Source organism: Columba livia, chromosome 1 (assembly GCF_036013475.1).
Source record: "Columba livia isolate bColLiv1 breed racing homer chromosome 1, bColLiv1.pat.W.v2, whole genome shotgun sequence".
NCBI classification, from domain to species: domain Eukaryota; kingdom Metazoa; phylum Chordata; class Aves; order Columbiformes; family Columbidae; genus Columba; species Columba livia.
Window position 1 is genome coordinate 66,818,252 of NC_088602.1, and position 14,447 is coordinate 66,832,698.

At 40.9% G+C, this 14,447-nt stretch overlaps 1 protein-coding gene across 1 annotated transcript in view; it reads right to left on the minus strand.

Annotated features, from left to right (window-relative positions):
* The window catches only part of MRPS9 (mitochondrial ribosomal protein S9), a 35,963-nt gene extending 21,873 nt beyond the window's left edge, over nt 1-14,090 (minus strand). The window contains exons 1-2 of the mRNA XM_065060333.1: nt 13,927-14,090; nt 5,814-5,993 (exon numbers count right to left, since the gene is read on the minus strand). Of these exons, the coding sequence (XP_064916405.1) occupies nt 5,814-5,993; nt 13,927-14,058 (312 nt within the window). The 5' untranslated portion in view covers nt 14,059-14,090. The remainder of the gene's footprint in view (nt 1-5,813; nt 5,994-13,926) is intronic.
* Nucleotides 14,091-14,447: the final 357 nt, after the last annotated feature.

Genomic DNA, 14,447 nt, shown 5'->3' on the forward strand with positions numbered 1-14,447 from the left:
TACAACCAAGAACTACTTTCTTCAGGCCATCATTTCAACTACACAAGATTAATTCACCCACCGTAGCCTCCACTGGTTCTGGGCTGCTATTTCTATTTGTTAAATCACACTGTTACCATTGTCTTTGGAAGTGAAACACAACTTTCTAGAAAAGAAACACCTGCAATTATTTTCAGCAGAAACACAATTACAAATCCTGGTACCTAGTAACACAACAGTGTTTCCAAAAAAAAAAAAAAAAAAAAAGAAAGAAAAAAAAAAGTGGAAAAGGGTACAGCCTGCTTCTGCTAGAACTCACTAAAAAGAATTTTAGCTATTTCCTTTCAGGATCTTAAAGTGCTTGTTTTTACACTATACTGTTGATCTACACAGAAAAAAAAATAGCTAGTAATACCCAGTAGTCACACCTTTAAAAATAGCAGATCATAATGAATACATGTTAGTAACACGATGCTTTACACCAGACATTTCTTAAACTGCAATAGTAAACTTAACATTCCTATAACAAACTAAAAGGAATCCTGTTATATCCTCACTTGTTGATGGACTGGATGATTCAATATACTGCCCACAGGACCACAATGTCTTCCACTTGTAGCTCTAAGTTTGAATTCAAGCCAATTGGGAAAAAAATATAGTATCTGGCAGTGCTTCAAACATGCAAACCAATTCATTAAATAATCTGTCCAGCACTGCATGTGGTATGCTGTGCAAATTCAGGATATCTGCCACACCCTCGTTTTCCCTCTTTACTGTACATGTTGCACATGCTGACTTCTGATCCTCCTTCCCTTCCCTACAAATCTACAAGCCAAGAAATTTGTTCACTCACTTTCTCAAACATCAGAGACTAACTCTGAATTAAACAAGTTCAGCTGGGTCACTAAAGGTTATTTTCTTCAATGTCTTGAGAAATTAAGAATTCCATACTTTAATTCAAATAGGCTTGACTGAATCATACTGGGATAGAGGAAGGAGACTGAGACAGTTCAGTCTTTAAATAACCCGCCATAAGTAGGAGAGGTTTGGCAGGGCAAATTGATCTTGACCAAGTGTCTTCCCACACTTTTGTTGAATCCACAGCTCAAACACAAAACATTCCACTAATTTTCATTTTTCAAATAATGTGCAAAGATGCAGTGAGGAAAATTATTCTGTAGAAAACAAGGAAAGAATAAGAAAAAAGAAAAAAAAAAAACCTCCACCCCTCCAACCTTGCAGCAAGAGTCTTTTTGGCAGAGGGCTTAAGAATCCAGCTCATTCCTTTTTAAATGCACACAAAACTTTACTCATCAAAACACTGAGGTGAGAACTGACACTTTATGTTGTAATGTTTCAATGACTGATATCTGTTTCAGCTTCTTCTCCTCAACGTGACCACATGAAAGCTGCTTTCCTTCTTACACCTTGCCTCCTGAATCATCATTTAGCCACTGTTCTTCAGCATTTCTCAGACTGAGATGTTTGCTGGAACTGCTGGTTTTCCTTCTAACCACATTAGCAGTATTCTTTAAAAGTTTCCAGCATCCAAAATCCAGAATATTTGGGGTAGAACCAGGAATAAATGAAACAAAAATGGAAACTGAAATGTTAATTCTGAAATAGCTTTTTCATTTAACCAGACAGAAAAGGGTAACAAAAACAAAACAAAAACCAGTGACACATCCAAGCTTACCTTGTAAAGCAAAATCCTCTTCTAACAACTAACTACTAAAATTTATTGAAACCACCCCAATTATTTGTCACTGTTTATCTAAAGCTGAATTCTAGCTTGGGCAGAAAGAAATTTCAAGTTAATACTGATGCATCATTTTAACACCATAACTTGGAAAAAAAAAAAAAAAATGAAACAAAACCAAAAATAACAACAAAAGCACAGCCCACACAACCAACCAGCCCACTTGCATTATATAAAAAAAGAAGCTATCTTTTAATACTACATTATATTTATACTAACTGATCATTTTCAAAACAAAAAATAATGTCCTGTCCAGGGTTTTCAGAGGAAAAACAAACAAACAAAACACACAGGAAAAACAAACAAAAAACCCACAAACCAAAAGCTGTTGAAAGAAGGTAATTTTTTCCAACACTGAACAGTATTAAAAAAAGTAAAGAAGAACACACCAGTCATCAGTTCAGATGGACCTTGATGCAGAAATAAGAAAACACTGATGCAGAGTTTGGCTCCACTAGAACAGGAAAAAAAAAAAAAAGGTTGAAAAAAGCATGCTAGCTTCAACTATTTTAAAATAATAGAAAAAAATAATATTTCTTGTAAGAACAATGCTGGACAAAACACTCTTGTTGCAGATAACAAAGTTCAGAAATACATTTTGTTCTGAATAATGTTTCTGACATTTCACATATGCCATTATTCACTCATTTCTAACACTTCGCACTGCTGAAATCTGAATGTTATTTAGAAATCAGATGTGCTGAGTCACTTATAAGTAACTGAATACAACCTATTTTTCATTTAAGTAGTGTTAATTCATTTAAAGAAACTATATCCTATAAGGAATGAAGTTTTTCCACATTTAACATTTTCATAATTAACAACCTTACTGGTACTTCTTCACCATTATATATACTAGTGAAGATAAATGTATATTTTAGATGCAAATTATTCCATCTGGTTGGCAACAATCTATTAGGTCATAAGACAGACAACAAGAGAAAATGAGCATAGACCTCTAGCTTTTGAGTTTCACTGACTTATGAGGAAGGAGTATTGCTTTATGATGAGCTCATATCTGGGAGAACATTTAGGGACTGCATAAAAATGAATAATAAAAATACTGGCATATAAATAGGTCATGAAGATTAAGACGCTTTTCTGGTATTAATCTTACTTAGATTTCTGGGCTTTAAAGTAGAATATCACAGAACTGACAGTGGAAAATGAAGGTGGGCTGTTTACTACAACCGTAAGTTAAAGTTAAATCACAAAATAAAAGGATTTCAGACTCAAATGGGGAAAAGCACTAGGTCAGGACTGCAATCTCTATTAATTAGGTATCCCAGCTGGGCAGTGGGTATGCAGCTGTTAACTTGATCAATGACTTACCTAAATGTCATCTCTACTGATTCGCTTATAAATTACCAGCAAGTGAGACTAATGTACAGGTGCTAATTTATTTAAACTGTTCTCTGCAGTTCTACACAGCTTTATAAACTGCATCTGGCACCTAATGTTAGCTGTCAGTTGTAGTTAGACATGCCTGTCCTAACGACTCTGTTCATTAGAAATAAGCACAAATTATGAAATATTGTGAAAAATGATACATCAAATGGAATGGGCAAAGCAAATCAATTAGAGAAACTTCATAGCACATATTCACACATAGGAGAATAAAACATCCTAGCTTCAGAGTGAGGTCTATAATACCAATTAAAAAGCAATTGGTAGACTTCTGCAGAGTTATATATCAATTTGCTGGATTTTTTTCTTTCTCCTCCAGAAATACAGTTGTAATGCACAGCTTAACTTTTCATTCCTAAATAAAAGCACCAGTAAGAGGCAATTCTGCTTCCACAACATCCAGAAGGATTAGCAAATAAGTCAACTTATTTTCCTGTTTAAAACTTCACAAGGTTTAGCTTGTATTTAACTATACCTAAAACTCCAGTGAAGGACAGAATCCTGTGATGTCTACTTTTGAAATACACCACACAAACTGATTAACAGCAGAAGACATGGATGTATATAAGTACTCATCAGAAAGAATTATTACTGTTCAAAATGTAAAGCTTGATAATTCTCCTGCCAGTGCTTAAGCAGCTTTTACATTTTATAACAGAAATTTAATTATGCATAGCAGACACTATTACACACATTAAGTATTCTCCAACACCTGATGGAATATGAAGATATCAAACATGTACCACAGACACTTGGTATCACCAAACAAAGCACTACTCTTTTGGCTCCAATTCTCCACCTTTTCAGAAACAGTCTGCAAAGCAGTCCCATACTTGTCACCTGCACTGCATTTGTAAAAGCTAATTTCCAGAATAAATCTGCTTTTACTAATGATGGAGCTCAGTTAATTTTGTGTAAAAACTCATAGTGCTGTGGATTCAGAAAGAAGAAACCACTCCTTGGATACAGTCATCTTCCATTTCTTCCAGTCTTACTGTCTCTAAGCCTTGCCCCTAGACTCAATCAAGGAAGGAAAGCAGACTGCAGATTAATGCATTGTCCTACCATTAACCTTTCAGGCAAACAAACTGAACTATTAGCATCATCATCATACTATACTAACATGTTAGGTATTCTGGTGGCAGGTCTGTGCATGAATACTTCACAAGAAAGTAACTAAAAAAAATAAAGGTCACTAAACATAAGAAAAAAATCTGAAAAATACAGGAAAAGGAAATTCTATAGTCTGCACAGAAATAAGAAGGCAAACGTAAAGAAACAAGCTGCTACTACTGCTGACCCAGATGCCTCTATGAATACTTTGACAGGACCTTATCCACTCTACACTGGGACTGGAAGGATCTCTGCACTGGTACTTGTGTCTGTAGAAGAGCAAAGCAATATCTATGATTCTGAATGAAAGTACTTGCAGTATCAGTGCATAATTTCGTACTCATAAAACTTGATTTCCTACAGATCTGTGACTTGAAGCTAAGCTTGCCTTATCGATTTTCTGATACCTGATAAGAATCAAGTCTAATTTCAACCTTTTTCTCAGTAGACCATTGACTCTGTGCCTCTTTTCTACTTTGCTGTCTATTTTCAGAGAAGTTTTCAGAACTTAATTTTGAAGCCTGTCAAACATGTTTGAAATCAGCCTGTATGGCCACCTACAGATGTAGTTCTCTTTTCTGGCATAAGCACGCTGTCAAGACCCCTTACATGGACACAGCTATGCTGACAGAATTTTGCCACTGAGGCAACAGTCTTCTCCCCTAAAAAACTAAACCACGCACACCTCTCTTTTGGCACATAACGCATTACTATGCTTACCCTAAGGGCCCTGCTGATATACTGTGCTGCCACGGCTATAGTAATAGCGTTGCTGCTGCACAGAGAAAGCTTCAGCCATGAGACTTCACGCAGCTTCACCTAAGAGTGAATGTCACCAAATGACATTTCTCCTCTCTACTTCTGATGTGTGATAAAATAAGACAGAAATGACAGAAGCAAAGACCAGGTGGGACATTAAAAAAAAATCCATGCAACAAAACATTTTTCTGAGTGAAAGGCAGCATATCTATACATGAGCATAAATGACAATGAGCAAGAGGAGGTCACCCATCTGTCAGTTGTCAGAGGCAATGGCAGTAAAGTAGTATGTTTGGAGCTACTGATATGAGCTTAAATTCGTGTCTATATTAAAATCCCTAAGCTAACCCAGAGTGTTAGTTGTAAAACATCCTACACAATTTAATTTGCATTACCAGCAACCACAACATCATAGAAAAAAAAAATGACCTAAATATACACAGCAGGTCAAATTGTGGGTAAGCGTTTCGAAGTGCTACAGAAACCTTTACAGTGCCTCTTACATGCTCAGATCAAGGGGATTATCCATTACGACTCTTAAAAAGAACCTACTGTGCTTTAGTGAGATACAGTATAGAGCTCTATACTGTGATGTCTGACCTCACACGGTAGCACAGGTAGAATTCTCTATTCACAGTCACAGTTGCAATGTTTGCAATGTATAGTAGTATTCTTTCTTATTCTGACAGTTTGATTAAAATTCACAGAGAGCTGAAGGGTTCATGCTGAAGTAAAGTGCTTTCAATATCTGAAACTCTACAGTAAATTACTTCTCCAACAGAGCAACTGTACTTACATCAATATCCTCTTGGGTAAAAGTTTCTGGATCTTCTCCCATCATGTTGGCTAAATGTCTCTTTCCTAGGTTGAACTCTTCAATCTGGTTTTTAATAAATGCCTCTGTGTACTTTTCAGGTCCTGAGGCTCCTACATTTTTCCTCTGCCTTGCTGTAGTGGTACAGATCAGCCTTAATGTCTAACAAAAACAAAAAAGAACAAAAAGAAAAGTGAGAGGTTTATTTTATATTTTTGGCACAGTGAGCTCTAAGTGAAATGAACAGTATAACAAGCCATTCATACCTATAACAAGATGCAACACATTACTATAATAAGTTAGAAAAGGCAATATTACTCATGAAACCATTTTCTTCCAATTGTTTAATGTCCATAAACAGACACATTCTAAAAGTTGAACATTTTCACACACTACAATTAATTCAGAAGATTTTCCTGACAGAAAGAAACATACCATCACATGTCACGAACATCCAGCAAAAGCAAAACCCAGAACTGATCAACTGATGTAGTCTTAAAAGAAAAAAATCTACCAGCAAATAAGCAGGTTTAATCTTCACCTATGAAAAGGATTTGTGAGGTGGCTCTCCAGTGGCTTTCAAAAGCGCATGGTTCCACAAACACTGCTAAAGGCTCTGGAGTGCTCCTTTCTTATTATGTTATGCACTATTTTGTCTCGCCCATGTTAGCATTAGAGTCCTCTGCAGCTTAATTATTCCACAAACTGAATGAGAATTGATTATTTGTGTAGTCTTCTGTGGCTGGGGGGAGGGAATCACAAGAAAAATGATATGTGGGACAGAAAAGAAAAACAGAAAAAGAATCACTTCTGAATCAGAAAAATGTACTGTTCACCCTATAGGACCCTGAAACAGTTCTCTCCAGCTCCTTCCACATGCCATGGTGCAGCTTCACAAGGCAGAGTGAGCCCATCACACAGTCAACCCTGCCAGCATTCTATCTTCCACTCCCAGCTCTGACACTCAGACTCTTCTCCAAGCCAGCTCAGCTCCTTAAAAGTGGCAGAACATTAACTTCTGCTTCCTCCTAATGAGTGGGCAGCTCTCTGCTGAGCTGGTATGTCCAAGCGATTCAGAGAAGCCTCTGAGAAGAGCCAAAGCAGACACATGAAGGTGGCTGAACTAAGCAACTGGGAGCAAGAAAGAAGAAGAGGCGTTCCCTCTTTACCTTCATTTCTTCGAACAAATCAAACTCCCTCTACTGCTCCTGGAGCTACAGACTAGAAGCTTTGGCTGTTCTGTATTGCATGGTCAAGTCTTACATGAATAGGAAACAAAACACAGCTTTTCTTATACTTTAACAGAGCCCAGTTGGTATTCTGGACATCCTCCAAGCAACAATCGACCAGTCCAACACATCCAATTTGCTATATCTATGCAGAACTATTAATGATCAATGTACCTGATGACTGTCTCAGGCTTCAATATATATAGCCTAACAACCCCGCCTAAAATTTCAATTTGGAATAAAGACTACAATACCCTGCCTTAAACCTATGTATAGCACATACCTGTGTTGCAGGATAGGTCCTATGAATTCAATAAGATTGGACACAGAAGGTAATCTTTGAATGACAAGGTCACATGAGATGGAAATAACTGACTCTCTACACTTTTACAACCTGACATAAAGATATGCCCCCCAAGGTATGTACCTCAGAAAAGTAACCAAAACCTCTGACGGAAAAGGTTTAAAAACAGGTCCAAGGCAGAATTTGGTGCTGAAGAGCCTATTTTGCTTCATTTTCTCCACAGCTTATATGTATCATATGCAATGCTAGTCCTGGTATGCCTTTTTTATTTTTTTTATATTAATGTTTTCTGTGAGGTTACATTAGCATATACAGAATTAAAAGAAAAATAATCAAAATTTTAAATGTACACATTTTCCACAGGCAAGGCTCTGGTGATTTCCTTAGAAAGAAGAGGTATCTCTCCACATTCCCTGTTGTTCTTTCCTAGTCACTCCTCGGGAAAGAATTCAATTCATCTTCTGTATTTCTTGTCTTAACAGTAACTAATTATTTGTAATTCTTGTTAATGAACATATGATTCTTTATTACTCGGCCCAAAATTGCTTTCTCTCTGCTATGCTTTAAACAGGATACTTTAAAAAGATTGCTTTCATCTTATTCCTGTCAATTTCTATTGTAATTTTCTCATTTTTGTCCTCCTTCCCTCAAGCTATTCATAGTCTTCCCTAGTTTCAATTCATCACTAATCAAAAGTCCCTGAACACACAAACTGTTCATAATTAGAAAACAGCCTCTTATGCAAATTAATATCTATTGTATTGGATACCTCTTCTGGGATAAGAGTACTATTTCATGGGTGGTACAGGGAAGAATTGTAAAGCACAGCTAAACACTTCTGGCACTTCAGTCAAACAAGAAAGCATGCTCCCTTACTTTCTAGAGGACACCACAGAGCTTTACATTCACAGAATCATAGAATGATTTGAGTTGGAAGGGACCTTCGAAGGTCATCTGGTCCAATGCCCTGCAATGAGCAGGGACATCTTCAACTCAGTCAGGTTGCTCAGAGCCACATCCAGCCTGGCCTGGAATGCCTCCAGGGATGGGGCATCTCCCACCTCTCTGGGCAACCTGGGCCAGTGTTTCACCACCTTCACTGTAAAAAATTTCGTCCTCATGTCTAGCCCGAGTCTCCTCTCCTTTAGTTTAAAACCATTACCTCACGTCGTATTGAAACAGACCCTGCCAAAAAGTCTGTCTCCATCTTTCTTATAGGCCCCTTCTAAGTACTGAAAGGCCACAATACGGCCTTCTCTTCTCCAGGTTGGACAACCCCAACTCTCTCAGCCTGTCCTCACAGCAGAGGTGTTCCAGCCCTCTGATCATTTTTGTGGACTCCTCTGGCCCCCCTCCAACAGGTCCATGTCTTTCCTGCACTGAGGGCTCCACAGCTGGACACAGAATTCAAGGTGGGGTCTCATCAGAGTGGAGTAAAGGGGCATAATCACCTCCCTCATCCTGCTGGTCATGCTCCTTTTGATGCAGCCCAAGACATGATAGGCTTTCTGGGCTGCTAGCACAACTTGCCGGCTCATGTCCAACTTTTCATCCACCAGTACCTGCAAGGCCTTCTCTGCAGGGCTGTTCTCAATCCCTTCATCCCCCAGCCTGTACTGATACTGTTGATTGTCCCTGCCCAGGTGCAGGACCTTGCACTTGGCCATGTTTAACCTCATGAGATTCACATGGGCCCACTCTTTGAGCTTGCTCAGGTCTCTCCAGATGGCACCCTGTCCCTCCAGCGTGTCAAATGCACGACTCAGCTTGGTGTCATCCGCAAACTTGCTGAGGGTGCATTTGATCCCACTTTCTTAGGGCAGACTTTGACCTGTTCAGGAGGCTTGTTGGCAGAGTCCCTTGGGGGGCAGTCCTGAAGGGCAAAGGAGTCCAGGAAGGCTGGTCTCTCTTCAAGAAGAAAATCTTAAAGGCACAGGAGCAGGCTGTCCCCCAGGTGCCAAAAGACAAGACAGCAGGGAAGAAGACCAGTCTGGCTGAACAGAGAGCTTCAGCTGGAACTCAGGAAAAGGAGAATTTATAACCTTTGGAAGAAGGGGCAGGCAACTCAGGAAGACTACAAGGATGCTGTGAAGTTACGCAGGGAGAAAATCAGAAGGGCCAAAGCATATGTAAAATTTGCCTTAGAGAAAAAAAACCCAGCATTTTCAGACAACTTCAACTTCTCTGGCTTAATTTTTTCAAGAAAAAGAGTAACTAGGACCTGTCTGTTTACTCATCCTGTTCATTTTGCTTCACTGAAGTTATATGGATATCAAATCAACACATATCGCTAGCAGAGGAATCAAGCTTCCTGTACTTTTGGAATAGGAGGAAAGGGGAATCAGAGGTAGGAGGCCTGTATTCAAGAAAAAACCTTGTCCATTTTACCACATGACACAGTTACAGAGACAGAAGACAATATCAAATGATGTGGTACACATGCAGTTGCACTATTTTCATGCTGCTTTCATGCTCTAAGCTGGCAGACTTGACCAATTTTCTTTCCAAAAGTGCACAAACTAATTTGTACTAAAAATCATAGAATGCTAGGGATAGGAAGGGACATCAAAAGATCATCTAGTCCAATCCCCCTGTTGGAGCAGGAACATCTAGATGAGGCTACACAGGAACGTGCCCAGGCGGGTTTTTAATGTCTCCAGAAAAGGAGACCCCACAACATCCCTGGGCAGCCTGTTCCAGTGCTCTGTTACTCACTGAGAAGTTGTTTCTTCTCATGTTTAAGTGGAACCTCTTATGTTCCAGCTTAAACCCATTACTCCTTGTCCTACCATTGGTTGTCACCAAGAAGAGCCTGGCTCCATCCTCATGACACACACCCTTTGTATATTTGTAAACATTAATAAGGTCCCCCCTCAGTCTCCTCTTCTCCAAACTAAAGAGACCCAGCTCCCTCAGCCTTTCCTCATAAGGGAGGTGCTCCACTCCCTTCATCATCTTGGTTGCCCTATGCTGCACTCTCTCCAGCAGTTCCCTGTCCTTCTGGAACTGAGGGGCCCAGAACTGGACACAATATTCCAGATGTGGTCTCACCAGGGCAGAGTAGAGAGGAAGGAGAACCTCTCTTGACCTACTAAGCACCCTCCTTCTAATATACTCCAGGATGCCACTGGCCCTCTTGGCCACAAGGGCACAGTGCTGGCTCATGGTCATCCTGCTGTCCACCAGGATCCCCAGGTCCCTCTCCCCTACACTGCTCTCTAATGGATCATTCCCCAACTTATACTGGAACCTGGGGTTGTTCCTGCCCAGATGCAATACTCTACATTTGCCCTTGTTATATTTCATTACATTTTTCCCTGCCCAACTCTCCAGCCTGTCTAGGTCACACCGGATGGCAGCACAGCCTTCTGGTGTGTCAACCACTCCTCCCAGCTTGGTGTCATCAGCAAACTTGCTGATAGTATACTCTAGTCCCTCATCCAAGTCATTGATGAATATGTTGAACAGTACTAGCCCCAGCACCGGTCCTTGGGGCACTCCACTAGATACAGGCCTCCAACCAGACTCTGCCCCATTGACCACAAGCCTCTGGCTTCTTTCCTTCAGCCAGTTCGCAGTCCACCTCACTAAGTTATCGTTGGGATAGAATTTCATCAACAGATGAAGCTGGAGCTGTACAACTACATCAGCATGCAGGACTAAAGCTGCCATGTGTCCATTACTGGCACAGTTAGTGCTACTGAACCCAACAGACATACAAGATACCAACAGTAGCCCTTGGGTCACTTGTCCAAGAAGAACATACATTATCTAGCAATCATACAGAATGTAAATGCTCAGACCCATTCCATGTTTCTAAAGAATTATTTTTGTTAAAGAGATCTGGCTTTCTAGCGTGCTGCTTTTAAAAAATGTATTTTAATTGATTTACTTAAACAACATTTACATAATCTCAGATTTCAGTCGGCCCACAAACTAATTAGATGAACCAGTATCAGGTTGATGTTTTAATAAGCATTTTATAGAACACATCAGAAAATATCACAAGGTGTCAGCAAATATGCATATGTGATTTTATATTACTTTTTATACCTAATTTCACAAAGTATTTCAGCAGAAGAAATTTCTTCCCAAAACAAAGTCTACTGACAAGTAATTGTAGAACTGCATCTCCCCACCCAGAAAATCTACTTTCTGTGCATATTTGACCCAATCTACATATAAGTTTGGCTTATACTGTATACTATAGAAATAAAAGATAGCCCTAAATGTATAGATATGTTAAAAATGTCAGGCATGCATTATGAGGAACAGAATTACAGTCTGGTTGTTTTGAGGCACAAGTTATCAAATACTAACAGGCTCTTTAGCTTAGTTAACACTGCTGAAAAAGCTACTCCATTCCAAGTGTGTAGTTCTGAATGACTGTCAGCAAAGCAGTATTATCTCTTTCTGATATTAGTACATATATTACCCATGGTGATAATATAGCAGACCCAGTCAAATGAAATAGCACCTACACTACTCTGAACTCTTCTGTTCAGAATTGAGCTATTCAACTGCATCAGAAGCAACTCACAGTAATCAAGCTAGTTTTTTTTTTTCTTTATAAATTGTGCTAAATCTCAGTGTTTTGCTTATTAGAAGAACAGGAAACTAAATCTGTTATTCAAAGCCAAGGGAACCAGAATTACAAAGTTTCTCTCCCATTTCCTCTCTCAGTGCAAGATACTTTCAAATACTAAAAACCAGAGAATTACACTGTTTCCTCCACTAAGACAGACAGGAAGTAATGAACTAAACTCTAGTAAGGGATTTTTAGGACAGGCATAATAAAAAAGTTCCCTAACAGTAAGGACAGATAAGTGCTTGATGTAATGAATGGTTATAGCAGGTTAGAACAACAGTGCATCACCATATTACCCCGCCAGTATCAGAAGCACAAGGAGAGGATGAACAACTAGGGATCATTTTCCCAGGACACTTCCCCTGTTTTCAACAATCTGCAGTTCAAAGGCATGCTGATATATTGTTTCTAGCAATCCTCAGTGGAATTTTCTTTAGAGTTTCTTAAGTTGTTTTTTGTATTCACATAAATGGTTAGCATCCTGAATGCCCTCATCAAACAGTTCCACAGCTCAACTACACCTAATGGGAAAAGTTTATTTAAGTTTCCTGGGCCCTGCCTCCCATTTGGGTCCTTTGGTTCACAGACAGTAAGATGACCTGTACATAGCTCCAGGCTTAGGTACTGATTCCATCTCTTGGGTGGAGAATAGACAAATGATGTCTCAAAGCCCCTTCCAGCCCTACCTTCTACAGTGACTCCTCCTTCGAAATAATTACCTCATTTATGACACAAATAGTTTTTGGCTCAAACTCAACCGGGTGCCTGGCCAGGAAAACTAAGTTACTGGCTTAATCACACCTTTGACACAGGATAACCAAATCAATGCAATCAATTCCAACTGAGAATAAAATCTAGCATCAGAATATTTTCAGCCTTATTCTCCTTCTCATTTCTTGCACAATTTAAGTGCACGTGTTTCTAATCGCTGCATAAAGAAGCACCCACACAGGCAACAGGTCTTTATACTTAATGGGTGAAGTTAATCTAGGAGTAACTAATATAAACAGTTCAAATTGCTCCTTCTAGTATTACCTTTCATTTCCTCACTGCATCTTACTTCTGTAACCCCGTGGTATGGTACAGTTCAGTCACTGAACAGTTCTTTATCCCTTATTATACTAAATTACTTTGTAACTTGTGTTACCAGCATGCCTTTCTATTCACTTGCTGGTCACTCATTAAATATATATACAGGTGTATCAAATACCACTGCACAAACACAGTGCCTGTCCTCAACACTGACAGCAGCTAAGCTTTTTAATTAAACAGCAATCAGCTGAACACCGGCAGCTCTCAAAACAAACAGGTAATTCTGTTTAATCAGCAGCTACCGCACTTAAGGAGCACACCTCTCTCTCCCTTGCAGGAACTGGGAAACTACCTTATCTACTTACCTGCTGACCAAACATAATTCAAGATGAACAATATAAAAAATTACCACTTATTCATGAATCTTACAGTACTTCACTTTTGTATATAGCTTTGGTCTACACGTGGCTCTGTTAATTCCAGTTATATACACATATATATATATATAAATTCAGGGGTTAACTACTTTTTTTTCTCCTTTATATTAAGAAAAATAAACTCTGCGCACTGCAGGGCTGAACTGGCCGTGGCGCCGGCCGCGCACTCTGACCCAACGCTGCCTCCTCTCGGCGCCAGCCCTGCACACCCGGCAGGCCGCAGCCCCTCCCCCCGGTCCAACCGGGGCCTCCGAAGCGACCGCGGTGTCACCCCGGCAGTGACACACCCGCTCCGCAGCCGCGCCGCGGACACGAACCCGCTCCACTACCGCCCGCTTCCCACACCAAGCCCCCCCAGCCTCACCCCGCCGCCTTCGTGCTCGCCCGCTGTCACAGCACGGAGCCCCTCGCCAAGCAGGGCCCGGGACACCGAAGCACGGAGCAGGCGGCCTCCACAGGCCGGGCGGCGGGGAAAGGGCCGGGCCCGGCCCAGCCCAGCACTCACCTGGACACCCGGCGCCGCCGCACCCCAACGGCTGCCCAGCTGCAGCACGCGCCCAACGGCCACCGCCATGCCCGCGGCAACGGTGCCCTGGCCGCAGAGGGAAGGGGAGGCCAAAGCACGGGGCCCGTCCATCACAGGCTCCGGCGCCACCGATTGGCGATTGGGGTAGGGGGTGGGGCCGCGCCTGCGCGCTGCCCGCAGTGTGCCCTCCGCAGTGGGTGTGAGCGGAGCCGGCGGTCGGGCCGCGGGTGGGATGTAAGAATGTGTCTGAAAAGAGAAAACACATCAGCGTTATTAAAATTCACACCGATCTTTAAAATAGTGGTTTGTAACTTGCATTATGGTCGCACTGGGGGCGAGGTCAGCCGCGGGTTTTGGAGCTGTGCCCGTCACCCGAGGTAGGCTCTGCTCCCCTGAACCCCCTCTGGAGGAAAAGGCTAAAATCAAGACTGCTGCTGAAGCAGATAACGTTGTAAATTGCAGCATGTCAGGCGAAACCCTGCTACTCTGGAGACTCTTAG